This window comes from Corythoichthys intestinalis, chromosome 1, assembly GCF_030265065.1.
Source record: "Corythoichthys intestinalis isolate RoL2023-P3 chromosome 1, ASM3026506v1, whole genome shotgun sequence".
Lineage (NCBI taxonomy): Eukaryota > Metazoa > Chordata > Actinopteri > Syngnathiformes > Syngnathidae > Corythoichthys > Corythoichthys intestinalis.
The window spans coordinates 42,112,557-42,132,459 of record NC_080395.1 but is presented as its reverse complement, the minus strand read 5'-3'; the positions used below and the strand labels follow the sequence as shown (position 1 = coordinate 42,132,459).

At 40.5% G+C, this 19,903-nt stretch overlaps 1 protein-coding gene across 3 annotated transcripts in view; it reads left to right on the top strand.

Moving 5' to 3' along the window:
* LOC130923020 (stereocilin-like) overlaps window positions 1-19,903 on the top strand; it is a 57,171-nt gene that overhangs the window by 17,986 nt on the left and 19,282 nt on the right. For all 3 annotated transcript variants that reach the window (XR_009064643.1, XM_057848402.1, XM_057848393.1), the window contains 14 exons: window positions 44-1,162; window positions 2,183-2,207; window positions 2,310-2,850; window positions 7,714-8,601; window positions 8,670-8,732; window positions 8,946-9,071; window positions 12,258-12,424; window positions 12,491-12,677; window positions 12,772-12,887; window positions 14,585-14,717; window positions 14,821-15,003; window positions 17,217-17,255; window positions 17,321-17,497; window positions 17,829-17,978. Coding sequence is in view for 2 of the 3 variants with exons in the window: in XM_057848402.1 (XP_057704385.1) it covers window positions 44-1,162; window positions 2,183-2,207; window positions 2,310-2,850; window positions 7,714-8,601; window positions 8,670-8,732; window positions 8,946-9,071; window positions 12,258-12,424; window positions 12,491-12,677; window positions 12,772-12,887; window positions 14,585-14,717; window positions 14,821-15,003; window positions 17,217-17,255; window positions 17,321-17,497; window positions 17,829-17,978 (3,914 nt within the window). In the remaining variant the exon portion in view is untranslated. The remainder of the gene's footprint in view (window positions 1-43; window positions 1,163-2,182; window positions 2,208-2,309; window positions 2,851-7,713; window positions 8,602-8,669; window positions 8,733-8,945; window positions 9,072-12,257; window positions 12,425-12,490; window positions 12,678-12,771; window positions 12,888-14,584; window positions 14,718-14,820; window positions 15,004-17,216; window positions 17,256-17,320; window positions 17,498-17,828; window positions 17,979-19,903) is intronic.

The following is a 19,903-nucleotide window of genomic DNA, read 5'->3' as shown; positions in this document are numbered from 1 at the left end:
GAAACCTTTCTTGGTCTTTCTGTCCTAAATTGCATCCATTCAGCAAGGGGTCAAGACCAACAAAGAGATGTCAATCGTCAGGAGCTGCTATCAAAACTGAATAAAGAAGGCTTTCGGAATCCACAAAAGAGCTATCAGGACACAGGCAAGGATGTGCTTCTGCCCCCTTGGATGAATAGTATACTCGGGGGCCTTCAAACATTGAGTGGACTACTTCCTACTAAGAACCTGGGTTCACTAAACCAGCCGTTTGACCGACATCATCTCTCTGGCTTCCTCTACAACATCTCTCAGTACCTCCAAGATATGAGTATTGGACTAGAGGGGGCACCTTTTGATTCAGATGACGAACAGCTGTGGGAGAAGGTGCTTTACTTTTTCCTCCAATCAGAAGGGAACGCTGCACAGAACCAGTGGAACGGCCGTGTACCACCCCGACCCAGCATCCAAGTGAAGGACTGGTTTCTGTCCCTGAGGGGCAGCCCCCACTGGGACTGGCTGCTGGGGATACTGCAGAGCCTCACATCCCTCATGCAACGTCAGCCTCATAAGCCCATTCTGACTATGTTGTCTCAGCACTGGAGGACAGTGAGTGCCGTCCTGGAGGCCGCTTTTCAGGCGCTTATAAGTGGGACATACGGTCAGGCCAGCGCCGGCTTGCAGGGCTTCATCTGCGCACTGAAAGGTCACGCCGACTGCCCCTTTGGCATCGGCTGGCTTCAATACTTGCTTGGCTTCATGGAAACGCGTAGCTGGAGGCCTGTTGTTAGTTTGCACTCAGCGGGGGAAGATGCCCAACACAGAACAGGCTCAAGTGGACGGGTTAAGCCCTTCAGTTTGCCCCCAGAAGCCATTAAGCCGGGTGCAATTCTAGAAAATAATTTTTGGGATGATTCAAGCGCAACACAGGAAGAGCCAGATTCCTTGCGAAGCTTATTTCTGCAGGCGCTGACACGTACAAGTGGGGACAACTTGGTGCAGAAAAATCTCGCTCTTGTGCAGAGTTTGGACAGGCTCAGAATGGGCCTTCTGCACAGAGTGGGCAGTTCTGTTTATGGGACCCTGAAGAAGAAAGTGTCACAAGTTACCAGGGCAATGCTTGATGATGTCAGCGATGTGGTTGACGCGCCCCAGACCAGTGCGAGGGGACAATGCTCCGTTGGTAAGTATGCAGGGCAATTGTGATTAGAGATGAAAGGCTATAGTTTAGGATGTACAGGTATTCCCGCTGTAAGCAGGTGACTCTATATCCTTGTCAGCAATCTTCTTAAGTTCTCTGAGAGCACTGCGTAGATTCTCATCATAAAATGTAATCATTTCCAGCTGATCACCTATCTCCGCCACCAGTTGACTTTTTTTTTTTTTAAAATTTTTTAAATGTTTTGTTAAGCATTTTACCTCAACTTAAACCCACTCTGAAGCAAACTGGAAAACATTTATGAAAATGAAATCTTTTACTTTCACTTAAAAATTGGACACTAAAGGAGCTTGTCAAATGTGCACCTGGAAATCTTTCCATAGTTTGGGGGCAGTGACAGAAAAAGCTCTAGACTCCTCTTCTTGAACTTTGATACAGTGGCTTCAGTGGCAGCCAGCCAGCTTCGGTAGTATAGTGTAACCATTCTGAGATTTGACAACAAATAGCAGAATCTTGAAATTAACTAATAAGTGCACATGCAGCCAGGGTAGGAAGGTCAGAAATTTGTTCCATGATGTGCTCCCTGTTACTTGTTCCAGTTTAGTGACAAGTGGTACAGGCTTGCACAATATACTGTATATCTTTTGCCAAAATTGACAAATATTACTGCACTTTAATGGGCAGTTGGCTTGAGATCTGATTGTTCACAGTTACAAGTGTGGCCTCCAAACAAATTCAACTCATATCTGAAGCTCTATTTATTTATTTTTAATATTGTTTTTATGTTTTTGAAATACAGTGCTCCATGTTTCAGAAAAAAAGTATTTCAGGCTGCTTTTGGTCAACTTGGTCTTTCCATCATTTTCTGTGGATTTAGCTAATCTCTTTGCCCTTTTATTTTTATCAGTAATATTATATCGGGGATTTGTGGGATTTGCTGGCGGATGTGGCATCAAATGCTGCTACGTGTGGGTGTGTGTTGTGGGTATCTAGTTGCTTTTTCCAACTAACACTCATGCTATTTATTTTCATGTCTCTCTTAAGGCGACCTGAGGCGGTTAATCTTATGGTAAGATCATTAAAACAGTAAACTGTATTTTCCACTGGCAGCGAATTGTGTGCTAACACAAGTGATATTTCTGATGGTTCTTTTGTGTTTGTGCACAAAAAGGGGAATAAGAAATAATGTGACCTGGAACACTCAAGCATTGGGGCTTAATAACCAAGGTCTCCCAAGTTCACTGCCATTCCTATCTTGCCCCGACAACGATGGAAAAAAGTTTCGACAAACAGCTCCTCATTCACCTCCTGAATCTTCACCAAGCCATCAAATCAATTCAAAAGGCCTTCACGATCAGCGTCATCAGTCAGAACCAAGAAGTGAGAGTGACCTCCAAAAAGAGATGGAGTTCTCGACCACTGCCGAAATTCTGGAGGCAGCGTGTAATGAATCTATTCCAGGGCTGAGTGGTGTCTCCAACTTCACGGTCTTCCTCTACTGCAAACTTTTGGAATGGGAGAACGAGTCATTGAGTACTGCAGGGGGCGAAATGGGTTTGGACCTGCACGCTACATGTTCTGACGCAGCTTGGTATCTGTCAGCGGCCGAGGATGACCTCCTGTGGGTTCATGTGTGCAGTGAATTTTTTGCGCAAGAATTCAACAACACTGTCTGTGCCAACTCCTCTTTCTGGCTACAAAGGTCACATCTGGTGAGTATACCTTGATGTAATGATTCAAATCAGTATAGAGTGGCCTCTTGTTAATTACGAGGGATTGGGAATAGAAAAAGTCAATTAACGGGGATTGAATAAAAGTATCACATGTAAGTGAGGGATTCAGAAACAAAGAGCAGTTTGAAAAAAGTCTTCAAATGGCTAAATCCGCTAATGCTGAACTTAATCATCTAAAAGTTTACAACAGTTTCATTGTATAATCCATGCAAGTGATGTATATTGACAGGCGGGACAATTAAACGTGCTTCCATGGATAGCAGAAGGTAAGTAATTAACCCAGTCGTATAGAATGAAAGTCTAGGCACTCGCTGAACTGACTGCATGCTCTGGCATTAGTTAAATCCACATCACATGATTTATGGACACCATGTTGTGAACCACCATTCGTGTTTGTAGTATAGGCATGCAGTAACCTTGGGAGCAGTAGCGGTTCTAGGATTTTTCTGAAACGGGCAAAGAAGGGACTACCTGTAACCCTCAGGGGCCAAGTGTCACTGCCATCTTTATTTTGTGTTGGTTTTGGTCAACAAGGCAATACGTAGATTATCCTACATGTGGCGGTAAAAACAGCTTTGCCTGACACTGTCAAGAAAAGATGAACCAGTAAAGTATGTTATAGTTCATATTTAACCATACTGTGTGCAAGTAAGAGTACAATAAATGGAACATTACTGGTAATTTTGATCACTTTTTTGAAAAGCCATCTCAAAAGCCAATCTCAAAAAGCAGCATTAATATTTAAAGGTGCACAATGTAAGATTTGCACTTCAATTATTCATGAAATGGCCATAATGATTCAATAGATATTAAAGAAACTTTTTTGGGGGGAAATACAGTTGTACCTCGACATACGATCGCTTCGACACACGATCTTTTCGACATCCTACGTACAATTTGACTCACCATTTGTTTCTACAGCCGACGATATGCCTGAAATACGACGATTTTGACAGCGCCGCTTTTTCTTTGTTTTCCCGCAAGACGGACGCACGGCGGATTTTCTTGTCAGAGAAATCAACATGGGTTGCAAGAATGTTAGTGCAGGTGGTGAAAAAAGGTGACGCTTCCAATGAAATGAGGATAGAAATGATAGAAAACTATGAGCGGGGTGTGCGCGTCCGTAAACTGGCTCGACGATACGACCGTAGAATGTCTATGATCTCGGCGGTCCTTCTCCGACCTCCGTTTGCCAGTCTTTATAAGTTAAGTTGACAATTACTATTATTGAAACATCGCCAAAGAAATCACCAGCTTCGTCAGGTTATTGATCATTTATTTCAGAACTTGCGCAACACAACACGCATACTGTCCGCTGCAGCTGACGCCAACATCTAAACAAGAAAACTGAAAGTAAAAACTCTAAGGCTAGGTTCAGACCGCAGGTCTTTATGCAGGAGTCCGATTTTTTCATGTTTTTCCGACTCGAGTGAGGCATTAACTTGATGGTCTGAATGGGACACCTCGCATAGAAGTGGACCATATCAAATCCGATCTGCGTCACTTTCGTATGTGGTTTAAGTCCGATATGGGCCTCATTTTTCCAGAATGTGGTGGCGGTCTGAAGTGTCAAGTCTCTCAAATCGGAATTCATGCAGCAATTACGTCAGTAAAGAGCGAGAGGCACAGGCAGGACGGCAGTAATGTAGCTGTGCATTGGTGTTAGCACCTAGCTTGAACTCGGCTTTTACGCAGTTGGCGGGCTTGACCACAGTCATAAAATAGTGAAATGAAGAAAAGAATAAGCTTTATAATGCTCGCTTTTCTTTTTGTTTGCCAAATTATCAATATTTAATGATTGCTTACATGGCCGAGTCGGGGCAAACTGACGCACACACAGAAGGTGCAAATTCATTCAAACTTGCTGTTCCGCCCAAAACGGCCATCCACCGTGGCCATGACCATACACAATGAATGGATTGCCGCTGAACCCTTCATACTGGGCTGCCGCTAATTTGAAACAGCCATAAGCCTGTTTCTAACTTTGACAAACTACCTGAATTGTGTCTAAAACTGAAGCAAAAAACCCCCCCAAAAAACGTCGCTACGAGGGTTAGGGTTAGGATTCAGGATTCAAGACAACAATAGAAGCAAAACAAGGATAGGCATTGATTTGGCATGGCTATGCTACGTTTTTATAGCATGTGGATCTATTGACTGGTGAAAAGATAAAGTCTTTACGCGTGTATATATTTCTTGGTAATGGAAATTAGAATGGATGGAGCAATTACCGTATTTGGCCCGAATATAAGACAGTGTTTTTTGCATTGAAATAAGACTGAAAAAGATGGGGTCGTCTTATATTCGCGGACTAGACATAATACCCATTCACAACGCTAGATGGTGCCAGATATCATTGAAGCGATGTACTGTCATGATAGATCTCAGCTACTCTCAAGTTAATCAGTTTGCATTATTTTATTGCAATGTTTTTCCCTTATTCAGATTTGTTTCAAGTCTACAGTTACAGGTAGACTTCACTTTGATGGTTAATGCAGTTATTGCAATTTTGTTGTTTTATCACAATAGATTCGTTTATTTACATTTCAAAAACCAGAAGCCATTCATTTACGAATGTGATTACACTTTAGTTTACGTATTTAAATGTTCAGATATTAATATTTGCATGAGGCAAAATAACATGCTTTTCCTCTTAAATATGTTGTTATAATCATTTGTTTCAGATAAACTGTAATTATTTTAGGTATAAAAATCAATTTTGGCGTTCAAAAAGTCTTTTTTTCAAACTTGAGTCTTGAAAAAGAGGGGTCGTCTTTGATCAGGGCCGTCTTATATTCGGGCCAATACGGTAAATCATCTATGTGGATGCTGTCCAAGCATTAACAAATGATATATTTCTTTGCTAGTGTGCTTATACATTGCGAAAAGCAGCTTTCCCTCACTTCGGTCATGGTGACATAAACTAACTTGGCCTTCGTATAACGGCTCTTTTAATCATCATTACTAAATGTTGGCATTATGATATTGAAAACATCTTGCATATACCTACCGAAGAGGACCCGTCACTTGCCAATTAAGGTTCTTTTCCTGCAGGTTCTCCAATGTGAAGTGGTATTCTGGCGATGTGATTTTGTGCTTGTCAATATTTTGATCTAGTTGCAGTACTATTTTGGCCATCAATCCTACACTGTGCACCTTTAACATACTCTAGAAATATCTCATTCTGTCTCACATCAGAAAAAAAAGATTCGCTGATTGCCTTGCTTTGTGCTAAAATGGGAAGAGGGGCACTTCAGGGGCCATTCAAATTAAAGGGGGGGGGGGCCCTGTGGCCCCACCCCTAAACCCGCCATTGCTTAGGAGGTAAATCCTATAGACATACAGTGTATCACAAAAGTTGAGTACACCCCTCGCATTTCTGCAGATATTTTAGTACAGCTTTTCATGGGACAACACTGACAAAATGACACTTGACACAATAAAAAGTAGTCTGTGTGCAGCTTATATAATAGAGTTAGTTTATTTTCCCCTCAAAATAACTCAAAATACAGCCATTAATATCTAAACCCCTGGTCACAAAAGTGAGTACACCCCTTAGTAAATAAGTACATCCCTAAATGTCCAAATTGAGTACTGCTTGTCCATTTCAACTCCAAAATGTCATGTGACTCGTTACAGGAGTGCTTTCAGCATTGCTGCGGAGATTGAAGAGGTGGTTGGTCAGCCTGTTAGTGCTCAGACCAAACGCCACACTCTACATCAGATTGGTGTGCATGGCTGTCACCCTAGGAGGAAGCATCATCTGAAGACGGTACACAAGAAAGCCCGCCTGTCTCATCAGACCATAGGACATGGTTCCAGTAATCCATGTGTTTTGTTGACATGTCTTCAGCAAACTGTTTGCGGGCTTTCTTGTGTACCGTTTTCAGAAGAGGCTTCCTCCTGGGGTGACAGCCATGCACACCAATTTGATGTAGAGTGCGGCGTATTGTCTGAGCACCAACAGGCTGACCCCCCACCTCTTCACTCTCTGCAGTAAGGCTGACAGCACTCCTGTAATGAGTTACATGACATTTTGGAGGGAAAATGAAAAGCAGTACTCAATTTGGACATTCAGGGATGTACGTATTTACTAAGGGGTGTACTCACTTTTCTTGCCAGGGGTTTAGATATAAATGGCTATATTTTGAGTTATTTTGAAAGGAAAATGAATTAACTCTATTATACTGTATACGCTGCACACAGACTACTTTTCATTGTGTCAAAGTGTCATTTTGTCAGTGTTGTCCCATGAAAAGATATACTTAAATATCTGCAGAAATTCGAGGGGTGTACTCACTTTTGTGATACACTGTACAGTGTGTATACTCATTTGAATTTTACTAATTGCATTTAGGTAAAAATACAGTATGGCACATTACTAGACTTTCTTTTTATTGAACTTCACTGGTATGTACACTTGTGTGAATTCTCTTCAATGGTACCTTTTATTTATATGAAATTTTCAAAATCTTTAATGTGTTTCAGTTCATCGGATTGCTCATTGCAATTTAGTTAGTTTTTAATCATAGATTTATTTTTTATTATTATTTCTTTTAGCTCAGGCAAAAGCTACAGTACATATGATAAAGTGTTGCTTTGGCACCAACTTGGGAGTTTCGTTCAGTCAGGCTGTACAGGGAATACTTTATCAAGTTTTCCTGCTAAAAATAGCACTTTTAGCACAGCATGTATGCTATGTTTTTGTTGTTTCACCGTGGGGCATTTGTGTGCACAGTACCAACACGCAGAGCGTGTGGGCGAAGTGATGCTCATTTTGCAAAATACATTTAGGGCCATTTAGCAAAGCAATAACATACAGTATTCATTCTTCACTCACAGGCTACCAGGACACACAACTTTAATTTTTTTAACCAGACAAGCATTAAGCAGCTGTGTGCGCACCTGTCGAACGGTAAGACAGGAAGCCCGGCGCCCGAGGAAGGCTGTTTAGCTCAGTTGGGCAGCAGGCTGGTGAGTGCCCAGGCTTTCCGACGTTGCTTCCTGCCCAACAGTTCAGCCCTAATTTCCGCTCTGTGTGGGAGAGAACCCCTAAATTCCCAACACTCCTTCCCAGAAGGCAGCTGGGCCGCAGCGTATTGCTTTCGACAACATAATCTCTCCCGTGTCGATGCCATTGAGGGTACTTGCCAGTACAAGGAGTGGGCCGTGCAAATGTTCCTGAATGTGACAATTCTGGAATTATGTGGGCAGACACATGGGCTGAGAGAGCACATGTGCCTGAACGAATCGCTCTACCATCAGCTTCTGAAATCAATGCCCCGCATGTTTGATTTCTGTGCTGATCTCAGAGAAAAGGTAGAAGATAGCAAGTGCTTACTTCAGAAATTTTTCGACATGCTCCCAGCCCAATATGATTTGGACACATCCCAACTGTGTGTGAATCCGGCCCCCCTGATGCTGGATGTCTTACACAAGCTGAGTGTATGTCAAGTAGAAGGAGGAGAGAACCACTGGTTTTTAGTGACGCTCGGATACGTGTTGAGAGTGCTGGACTTCATGGTGGGCATCTCTTCGGGTTTGGATGAGGGGGAGGGAGAAGCCAGGCAAGGTTTGGGTCAGGCTATTCTCCTTTCCAGTCTCCTTGACAACACATCCTGGAGCGCCATGGAGCCCGAGGCCTCCACTAGCGTCCTTCACACCGTGGGAGTCTTCCTCCGCCGGGAGCAGAACGCTACACTCAAAGAGGATCTGCTCAGTTGTTTCAGTGTAAGATACATTCGCATACACACTCAGATTGCAGGCTTAATTAACTCATTTGTGGTTTTGCGCTTCAGCCCGTCTTGTGGGACCTCATTGAGCAAGACAACAACTCATCTGCTCTCAGGGTTCTGTTGCAGGTATAGTGATATCGACAGTACATTCGTATAACATTGTGATTCCTCACCACTTTGTCAGCTAATTGGTCCAAAAAAGATTATTTATTTTCTTCACAAAGCAGAACAATTAAATGCTCTTCTATTAGTTAGCAGAAGGTACAAATAACCTGTATCACTCTAATTAAAAATGTACTCACTGAACTTGACATTTTGATTGATTATTCTGTTCTGCAGGAATACCTCCAGATGCCAGAAAACAGCATTCGAACTCTTGTGATGTCAGCTGAGAAAGACGCTGTCAAGAGGTTCCTCTCCCGAATGCATCAAAGCTGGGATCACATTCAAGTTGAAAGAAGACGGGTTTGTTGGACCAATTCGGTTACACAAAAACAGACTTCAAACTCCTGGTATCTCTTGATAAGAGAGTGAATATTTATGATGATAATACAAACTTAACCCCTATTCTATTCTATTCTATTCTATTCTATTCTATTCTATTCTATTCTATTCTATTCTATTCTATTCTATTCTATTCTATTCTATTCTATTCTATTCTATTCTATTCTATTTAGGGCTGTCAAAATTATCGCGTTAACGGGCGGTAATTAATTTTTAAAATTAATCACGTTAAAATATTTGACGCAATTAACGCACATGCCCCGCTCAAACAGATTAAAATGACAGCACAGGGTCATGTGCACTTGTTACTTGCACTTGTGCACTTGTTTTTTGAGTTTTGTCACCCTCTGCTGGTGCTTGGGTGCGGCTGATTTTATGACCATGAGAATTGTGTAATTATTGACATCAACAATGGCGACTACTAGTTTATTTATTGATTGAAAATTTTTACAAATTTTATTAAACGCAAACATTAAGAGGGGTTTTAATATAAAATTTCTATAACTTGAACTAGCATTTATCTTTTAAGAACTACAAGTCTTTCTATCCATGGATCGCTTTAATAGAATGTTAATGCCATCTTGTTGATTTATTGTTATAATAAACAAATACAGTACTTATGGACAGTATGTTGAATGTATATATCTGTCTTGTATCTTATCTTTCCATTCCAACAATAATTTACAGAAAAATATGGATCCTCCTCAAAATTGGTGAGACTCTTCATGAGACATATGAGATGTTAAGTTATCAAAATGATGAGTTTTCATTCAAGGGCCTGACCTGGGCGGAGTACCAAAGTTGGGTTTATTTGGGGATTAGGGTCAGGGTTTAGGGTTAGGGTTTAGGGTCAGGGCTTCTTCAGGGCAAATGAAAATGGCCAATTTGAAGTTCTGAACATGCTCGAAAACTCACAAAAATTTGCACATATCAAAATGGTGAGTTTTCATTCAAAGGCTGACCTGTGCGGGGCGTTTTTTGTGTGTGTTAGGGTTTAGGGTTCACAGTCTGCTACTTCTTCTGTGGGAGAAAAAAAATACTATGTACTTTTCAATGACATATATTAGAGATAAAACTACTTCTGTGGGAGAAAAAAAATACTATGTAGTTTTCAATGAAATATATTAGGGATAAATTGGTTCATCTGATGACAGCAGTGAAGAATTGCTTTGACTCATTAAGGCTGTTGCTTCACACTCTGCTACTTCATCTGTAGGAGAAAAAAAGATACGATGTATTTTTCATCGTGCCAAAGTCGGACATATTTTTGACAAAACACCAACTTAAAAAAATGACTAATAACTCCCCCATACAACGTTCAATCTTTTTCATATTTGGCATGTTTGTGATGTATCCCAGCCTGAACTCGACTTCATTGAAATATCACCCATTAGGCCTGGCGCCCCCTGCTGGGAACAGGAAATGGCCATTTTTACGAGACCGACTCCTCCTCGAAGGGAAAAAAACTCAATGATCCCCCAAAAAATCACCGAAAAGAAATTGGAGAAATCAACACAGGACTCCCGAGGGCCCGTTGAGTCCTGCTTGCAGGGCTAGTTATTATTATTCTTTCTTCATGGCAAATGAAAATGGCCCAATATTTTATAGATGGTTTGAATTGTGATTAATTATGATTAATTAATTTTTAAGCTGTGATTAACTCGATTAAAAATTTTAATCGTTTGACAGCCCTAATTCTATTCTATTCTATTCTATTCTATTCTATTCTATTCTATTCTATTCTATTCTATTCTATTCTATTCTATTCTATTCTATTCTGGATTCAAACCAATTCTTTTGTCTTTGCTGTCAACTTGCTAACTACCGAGCAGCTGTAGACCAGTTGGAGGAAGTTCTGTGCATGTAGAATGTTAGGAAAACATGGCCCCCTGAAGGCTTAAAAGACTGTACTGGCAGCTGAAGCTAGACTATGCTATTGGCTCAGGAGTCAGCACACTGGTGTTAGTAAAAACTCCACATGGAAAAGCGGAAAAATAAGAAAGGGAGCACTGTGTTATCACTATTGGACCGTTACATACTGGATACTGAATAGACATTTTACAGCCGTTTAATGTAAAAGAACTGTTTATATCGCATGAAAATATATAAACTAAAATATAAAGAAATAATTTTTTTTTTTTTTTTTGTCGGTAGTTTGTTGTTAATTTGACAATGTTTCACGTCGTTCCCATTTTGTTTAATGGTATAATTCTGGAAACCACAGGTGCCAGTATTTTACCATAAATTCAAAGTTTATTTATTTATTTTTACTTTTTTTTTTTTTTTTTTTTTTTTTTTTTTTTTTTTTACAGCGAGAGATCGATGTCCAATTCATTTAAATACTACTGCTCGTCTACAAAATACTTAATGGCCTTGGACCAAAATACATGCTTGATTTGTTAGATTCCTATGGAACATCTAGACCCCTACGGTCGTCTGGAACTGGTCTCCTGTATGTTCCAAGAACAAGAACCAAGCAGGGTGAGGCAGCATTTAGTTATTTTGCTCCTCACCTCTGGAACACGTTACCTGAAGGTCTGAAGTAAGCTCAAACTGTTAGCTCTGTTAAATCAGGGCTAAAAACGCTTTTGTTTAGCACTGCATATCCGTAAATGCCTATATATTTCAGTCTATTTGCTTTCTATTCCTCTTGTGCTTTATCTCCATTGCTGATTTCAATAGTAGTAGTATATATATATTTTTTATTCTATTCGCGTTTAAATGTGATTTTTATGTATAATTTTATTTTCTGTTTCAATTGTCTTTGTTTTTATGTTCTATAGATTTAATGTGATTTTCATGATCTTCATGCACTTTGAATTGCCTTGCGTTAAATTGTGCTATATAAATAAATTTGCCTTGCCTTAAACTGGCAGCAATGGCTGTGAACTTTCATCTTTCAATGCCATTTACGGCGCCAGACATCCAATCGATTTCGACTGGCTGAGGTTGGCAACAAATGATCTCCGCCAGTCAAAATGGGATTTGAAATCTTTTTTTTAGGGTTGGTCCTTAGATTGGAGGGAGGTATCATTGTGTTTCACCTATACTGCAGATGTTGTCATGCTATATGCACAATCAATTTTGAACGTATACCAGACGATCTTTTACAACTAACATCTGTTTTTGTCCTGTTAATCTTGTCAGGCTTCCCAAAAAGAGCTGCAGGCCATGGAAACAATGACTGCTGCTTTTATTCATAAATTCCCTCGAGTAACCCCAGAGCTATTTGTGGATTTGTCCCAGTTCATCCCATTCATGTCTGTCTCTGACATCATGAGCTTCCCGGCCTCTGTCATTGTCAATGACAGTGTGTGAGTTGCTGACTAGCGAAGGATTAAATTTATGTGAGAGTGTCCTGACGTGAAACTTGTTTGAAGGTTGGCTGCCATTCGTGACCACAGCTCGGAAATGAAGTCGCCACAGAAAAAGGCATTTGTGAAAAGACTCTTACAGTCAGGTGATGTGGGGGATGTCCCCACTTGGCCAACGTACTTCGTCAGCTCCATCCTTCCACTACTGCCTTACCTACCTGTCCATTATTTTCAGCAACTGACCTCACAACAGGTTGTAGCAATTTTTTCCCCCAATAATTCTAAACGATGAACATTTTCTTTTCACATGGAGTGAGCATGTAATGAAGGACTGTTTTCTCATTTAGCTTACCCCTTTGGTGGAATTGCTTGGAAATAGCAGCCTGGATGGTGTGAGAGGACGCCATGTTGTTCGGACTATTTTCACTAGGAATAACATGGTCACCATTGATAACATATCGAGGTGGGACAGTTCAATCACTACTAGAGTTGTCAATCACCATTTAATTCATGACGATGCGAAATTGATTCCTTTTACAACCAGATATTTGTAAATATCACAGTCTGTCATGATTCAATTCCTGGGCCTTCGTTCAATTTAATGCGATATTATGTACACAATCAATTACAGACATTTGAATAAAAATCCTACTACTTTACAAAACGGCATATTTAAAAGATGACAATGTAAATTAATGTGTTTAAATTTGATCGATTTCCATTCGATTGCTTAACCAATCGTTCCAGATTACTGTACACGTGCACCTAATCACTATAAGTATCATTTTGCACTAACATGCTATATACAATTTAACTTTACTTCTAGACCACTGTGATACAGTAGTAACACTTATAGGCCTAACTTGTGCCATGCAGTAGTAGCACCAAAACACACACTAGCAGTTTTTGGCATCGCTAGTAACATGTAGTTGTCCAGCTAATGTGCACACAATAAATAAAATACAGGGTGCGGCAGAGCAACTTGCTTATTTAAATTTGGCGCCCTGAGGTGATGGTTGCTCTGAGGATGGTCAGGATGGACTTGTTTTAGAGGGTGGGGCTTAAAGTTTGGTTCTTAACGTGTATTATGTATTTTGCGTTTATTTTTTTAAGAACCCCAGTGAGCATCATGGAGTGGACGAAGTTGGAACGCGCTTTCCATGTTGAGACATTTTTTCAAGTGGTCGCTCAATTGTCACAAGGTAACATGCATTCCGTAAACATTTCAATATTCCCCCCAGTGGTCGTGTTCCTGGCTGGCAGTCAATTGTTTCATGGGTAAAAAACTTTAGGTAAACGGGTGATGTAAAGACATAGAAACCTGGCCTCCCACGACCAGCAAGGACACCCCAAAACATTGACGTGGTGGACAATCTGTTTTGAGAACTCTCCGACAGTCTGCCCGCAAACATGTATCTGCTCTCGGGTTGTCTGCTCGCTCTGTGAGACGAATCCTCCATGAAGAATTGAAATTTCATCCAGAAAATTAGCTATGGTGCAGGAACTTAATCCACTCGATTTTATTGCTCGTAATAATGCATGTGAGGCGTTTTTGGGCTTGCCTGACAACTTATGTTCTTCAGTGATGAGGCTCACTTCCATCTTTCGTGATCTATAAATAAGCAAAACATGCGCTATTGGAGTCCTGAAAACCCAGAGAACTTCATCAATGTCCTCTACATGCACTACGGTTAACTGTTTGGTCTGCACTATCGCAAGTTGGCATATTTGGCCCATGGTTTTTTGACGAAAACGAACAGGCACTATCAGTGACATCTGACCTTTATGTCAACATTATCAATGAGTGTTTCCTGCCAACACTGAACCAGATCGACTGCCGGCCAGGAATACGACCACGGGGGGCAATATTGAAATGTCCACGGAATTCACGTTAGGTTGCGAGGATTGAGCGACCGCTTGAAAAAAATGCCTCAACTGGGAAAGCGCGTTCCACTCCATGATGCTCACTGGGGTTTCTAAAAAATAAACACAAAATAAATAACGCATGTTAAGAACCAAACTTTAAGCCCCACCCTCTCAAACATGTCCATATCGACCATCCTCAGAGCAACCATCGCTTTAGGGCGCACAATTTAGATAAGCAAGTTGCTCTGCCCCACCCTGTAATAATATAATATTGACTCCAATCTTGCTCTGCAGGCTTGGTGTTCTTGCATGTTACCTGGATCCACTTGACCTACATCCATTCCTTCTGGACCCAGCTCTTTACCCCGCTCTTCAGAAGCAGCTGGTTCAATGTGTGTCCAAGGATTTTATCAGCTTGGGTGGCAGGGTGAGGCGGTCACGTTCATATCATAAGTCCTCACAAAAACAGTTATGACCTTCTGTTTTAAATTTTTGTTTTTCTGTGACTTATTAATGTTCTACCTGGACAGCTATCATCCTGGTTGATCCCAGCTATACGGGCATTAAATGCCAGCGACATGACTGCAGCAGAGTTGACTGGCCTGAGTGCACTCCTACCCCAGTTGGGAGCGTCGTTCTTACTGTCACTTCCGTCACACCAGGTCCTAGAGCTCCTTTCCCAAACAGGAATGGGAAGATATTCTCCAGCACAGGTTAGGAGAAAGTATTGTAACCTACCTGGTGTTGCACCAATGCCCTTTTTTTGGTTCCAGATACCAATTCTGAGTGGTATCTGCTAATGATGATATTGTATAGATACCATGTTTTTTTTTTTTTTTTTAATTCATTTATTTCAAATATATACAAAATATTTTTGTTTTACTTTTACCACTAAATTAGTGCATACTCACTTGAATGTAAAATAATTACCATCATGTCATGGTCTGACACTGCATAACAACCTTTGTCCCTACCTAATATGGGTGACAATAAATGAATGAGCTCCTCTACAACTTAAAATGCTCTCTAAAACCCCCGAAATTTTTTTGTTTGTTTTGTTTATTTTCGTTTAATGTGATGTGAAGCCTAATACTCGAATATATCACATTAGTACATTAGCTTAGCTCATGTGGTAATCACTTGCACTGCTTTTTCCAGCTTTCCCTCCTTCTTATAGAGCTAAAATCTTTATAGACGCTCATTTCACTCTCAGAGTTCATAAAACTTGTAGTCCTGGCTGGTATTACCATTCAACATCTACTACATTTATCCACCATATAAAGTACAGTGAAGAAAATAAGTATTTGAACACCCTGCTATTTTGCAAGTTCTTCCACTTAGAAATCATGAACGGGTCTGAAATTTTCATCGTAGGTGCATGTTCACTGTGAGAGAGATAATCTAAAAAGAAAAATCTTGACCACCCATCAGTCAGGTTTATGGGCTATCTCCTAGAAACACAGAGTTTGAGCTCCCTCCAAAGGTTTTCTATTGGGTTTTGGTCTGGAGACCAGCTAGGCCATGCTAGAAGTTTGTTATGGTTCTTACGGAGCCACTCTTTGGTTTTCCTGGTTGTGTGCTTCCGGTCATTGTATAGTCAGAAGACCCAGGCATGACCCATGTGAAATGCTTTGACTGAAGGAAGGAAGTTGTTCCCCAAAATCTCACATTATAGGGCCCCATTCATCCTCTCCTTAATACAGTGCACTTGTCCTGTCCCATGCGCAGAAAAACACCCCCAAAGCATGATGCCACCACCCACATGCTTCACAGTAGGAATGGCGTTCTTGAGGTAGTACTCATCATTCTTCTTCCTCCAAACACGGTTAGTCGAATTATGAGCAAAAAGTTCTATTTTACTCTCATCTGACCACAAAATGTGCTCACATGACTCCTCTGCATCATCCAAATGGTCATAGGTAAACTTAAGACGGGCTTTGACCTGTGCTGGTTTAAAGCAGGGGAATCTTCCGTGCCATGCATGATTTCAAACCATGATGTCTTAGTGTATTACCAACAGCACCTTGGAAACAGTGGTCCCAACTCTTTTCTGGTCATAGACCAACTCCTGTCGTGTAGTTCTGGGCTGATTCTTCACCTCTGTTAGGATCATTGAGACCCCACGAGGTGATGTCTTACATGGGGCTCCACTCCGATTGAGTTTGACCGTCATGTTTAGCCTCTTCCATTTCCTAATGATTGCTCCAACAGTGGACCTTTTTTTACCAAGCTGCTTGGCAATTGGTCCGTAGCCCTTTCCAGCCTTGTGGAGGTGAACAATTTTTTTTGGGTGACTTTGGACAGCTCTTTGGTCTTGACCATCTTACAAGTTTGATTCTCACTGATCGTATGGGGTGGACAGGTGTCTTTATTGTGCTATTGACCTCAAACAAGTGCATCTGATTCAAATGATGTCACTTTTGAATGGATGTGAAAAATCCGAGCTGGACATAAATGGAGTTAGTGACAAAATATTCCGGATGACACTTAATGACACCTGTCATAAGCATTCATTAATGTCAAATAAAGTGTTACCTATTAGCCTAAATAAATGAACATATAGGCCGCACTGGACTATAAGACGCAGGATTCAAAACGAGGAAAAAAGTAGTGGCTTATAGTCCGAAAATTACGGGTACTTACATGCAAAAGCAATGGCACTCAAAATAAATCACAACTGTGATTACTTTCTGAGTCTTCTATCAATCTCTGAACCCCACTAGTGGGATGTTTTTACGGAAACTAAAGGCTTGTTTCACAAGCATGGCCGTCGTAGAAAGGAGCTATAGTACAGATGAATGAAAAGTGGATTTCAAAACTGAAACATTATTTAGACCAGTATTCATCTGAAAGATATGCCATGTTGTCATTGTTTTACCTCTAGTTCTTAGTGGCTCACGTTTTCATTTGTCTCCTATTTTTCCAGGCTTTTCAAATATTGTCCAAGATTTCAAAAGACACGGATGTAAGTGAAAATTTGTCAAACTGTTTGCTCCATATGGGTCAGCCTCACTCTCACCTCCCTGGCAGCTCACCGTGGAAAAATTGTGCAGACTGAAGCCATTACACTCTGGGCTCTCCCCTGCTGTGCTCAGCAGCCTACGCTGGTCTGAAATCAGTCAAACTGCTCACTGTCAATGTTGGAAAAGTGTGCTGGCAGAGCTCAAGCCTGGCCATAAAGCAATGCTATACAATGCGATGAAGGAGGTGATGGGCTTATTTACTATATTTATCTCCAACACTTAATCTAACAGTCCTCGTTTCCTTAGCTCATTGGTTGCCTTTGACGGCATGAGACATCCAAACCAATTTGACTGGGTTGCTGGCAGCGATTGAAGGATACCGTCAATAGCAGCGAAACATGATCATTCAATGCCAGCCATCCCAGTTGTAATAGATTTGATGTCTACCACTGTCAATAGCAGTGAATGAGATAACTTTACTCTTATTCCTTAGCACATTTTAATGCAAAAGTCAATTTTGGGCAGAAGGTGATATAAAATTAAAAACAAACAAACATGGCCTCATCTATCACCAGGCTTTACACAAAGATTCACTCAACATCACTCAGCATGTAACCTGCCTCCTGCCATTAATCCCACTGAGGAAGCTGATTGAGGCCCTAAAGAGGGAAGGCCTCCCGAGTGACATAAGCTTATACGGAGACATCAACTGGTCGCCACAGCAGGTGCGTATTTCACTTAAAAAAAAATTTTCCCATTAACATAGCAACAATAGGTTGTCAGCAACATACAAAAAGGAAGAAAGAGCCAGAAAAAGCCAAGCATTAATCATCATTGATTGCCTCCCATTAATCTGCAAAATCATTGGATATGCTTGAGATCATCCTTTCAGAATATTAATGTGCCGTATGTGCCAGCCTCCATCACGCTAATTAGCTTGGCTCTGACACAGTGCGGAGGAATGTTGTATAAATTAATAATAGGTACATGAAAGGGCTTTTGTCACAGCCAGGCTTCTATTAAGTTCCCTCGAACATGAAGGAAGGCGGATCAGCTGGAGGAGAGTTTTCAAATCAAAGGTGGAGTTAACCTACGGTACTACGTTATACACATACAGTATAGAGTAAGATGTATATCCATCTTATGTAACAACGGCAAGCATTTTAATACTTGCGTTCTTACCATATTAAAGCATGTTCAAGTGTATTTATATTAAGTGATGCTCGATAATACACCTTTCAACCGATATCGATAATTTCCTCCTCGTTCCAACCAATAACCGATAATGTCAAGCCGATAATTCTATTAAAAGATTTATGTAAAATTTTTAAGTACACACAAGAGAAAATATTACTGTGCAAAAATATAATTTATTGCTCTTTTTTTCAACATCAAATGTGAACAAGGAGTAAATTCCAACATCTAAATAATGACAGATTGTCTGACATTGTGTAATGGTAAACTTTTGGCAACAATTACTTACAGAGTAAATACCAGAGTTGCACAAAAATGCCTTTAAAAGTAAGCCATTCCTAACATATATAACATCCCTACACTGCAAAAACACACCTCCTTAAAACTAGTCAGTTTTAAGTGTAAATCTATTGGAAATTAGTGAAATTATCTGCCAGCGCTTTAAGTGTATTTCACTCAGATTTCTTGAAGAAAAATAGCTAGCTGAAAATAAGCTTAACAGCCTTATTTTAAGCAATAAATTATGATACTTAATCCTAAAAAAAAAACTTGTCAGAAATGTTCTTTATTTAAGAATATGTATGGTTCAAAACATTATTTGGAAGCAATTTTTTCTTGATTTAGGTGAAAAATGACCCTTTTTTTTTTTTTTTTTTTTTTTTTTTTTTTTTTTTTAGATGTATGGGGTTAATAAGAACAAATGGCAATATTTACATAGTAGTCCTTCTCAAAAAATTAGCATACAGTATTGTGATAAAGTTCATTATTTTCTGTAATATACTGATAAACATTAAACTTTCTTATATTTTAGATTAATTACACACAACTGAAGTAGTTCAAGCCTTGTATTGTTTTAATATTGATGATTTTGGCAAAAAAGTCAAGAAAAAAACAAAAATCCCTATCTCAAAAAATTAGCATATCATGAAAAGGTACTCTAAAGAAGCTACTAACCTAATCATCTGAATCAACGAATTAACTCAAAACCCCTGCGAAAGATTCCTGAGGCTTTTAAAATCTCCCAGCCTGGTTCATTACACAAAACCGCAATCATGGACAAGACTGCCGACCTGACTGCTGTCCAGAAGCCCATCATTGACACCCTCAAGCAAGAGGCTAAGACACAGAAAGAAATTTTGAGCGAATATTCTGTTCCCAGAGTGCTGTATCAAGGCACCTCAGTGGGAAGTCTGTGGGAAGGAAAAAGTGTGGCAGGAAACGCTGCACAACTAGAAGAGGTGACTGCACAATGAGAAAGATTGTGGAGAAGGGCCGATTCTAGACCTGCAGAAACAGTGGCCTGAGTCTGGAGTAGAAACATCCAGAGCCACTGTGCACAGGGGTGTGTTGGAAATGGGCTACAGGTGCCGCATTCCCCAGGTCAAGCCACTTTTGAACCTGAAACAGCGGCAGAAGCGCCTGACCTGGGTTACAGAGAAGCAGCACTGGACTGTTG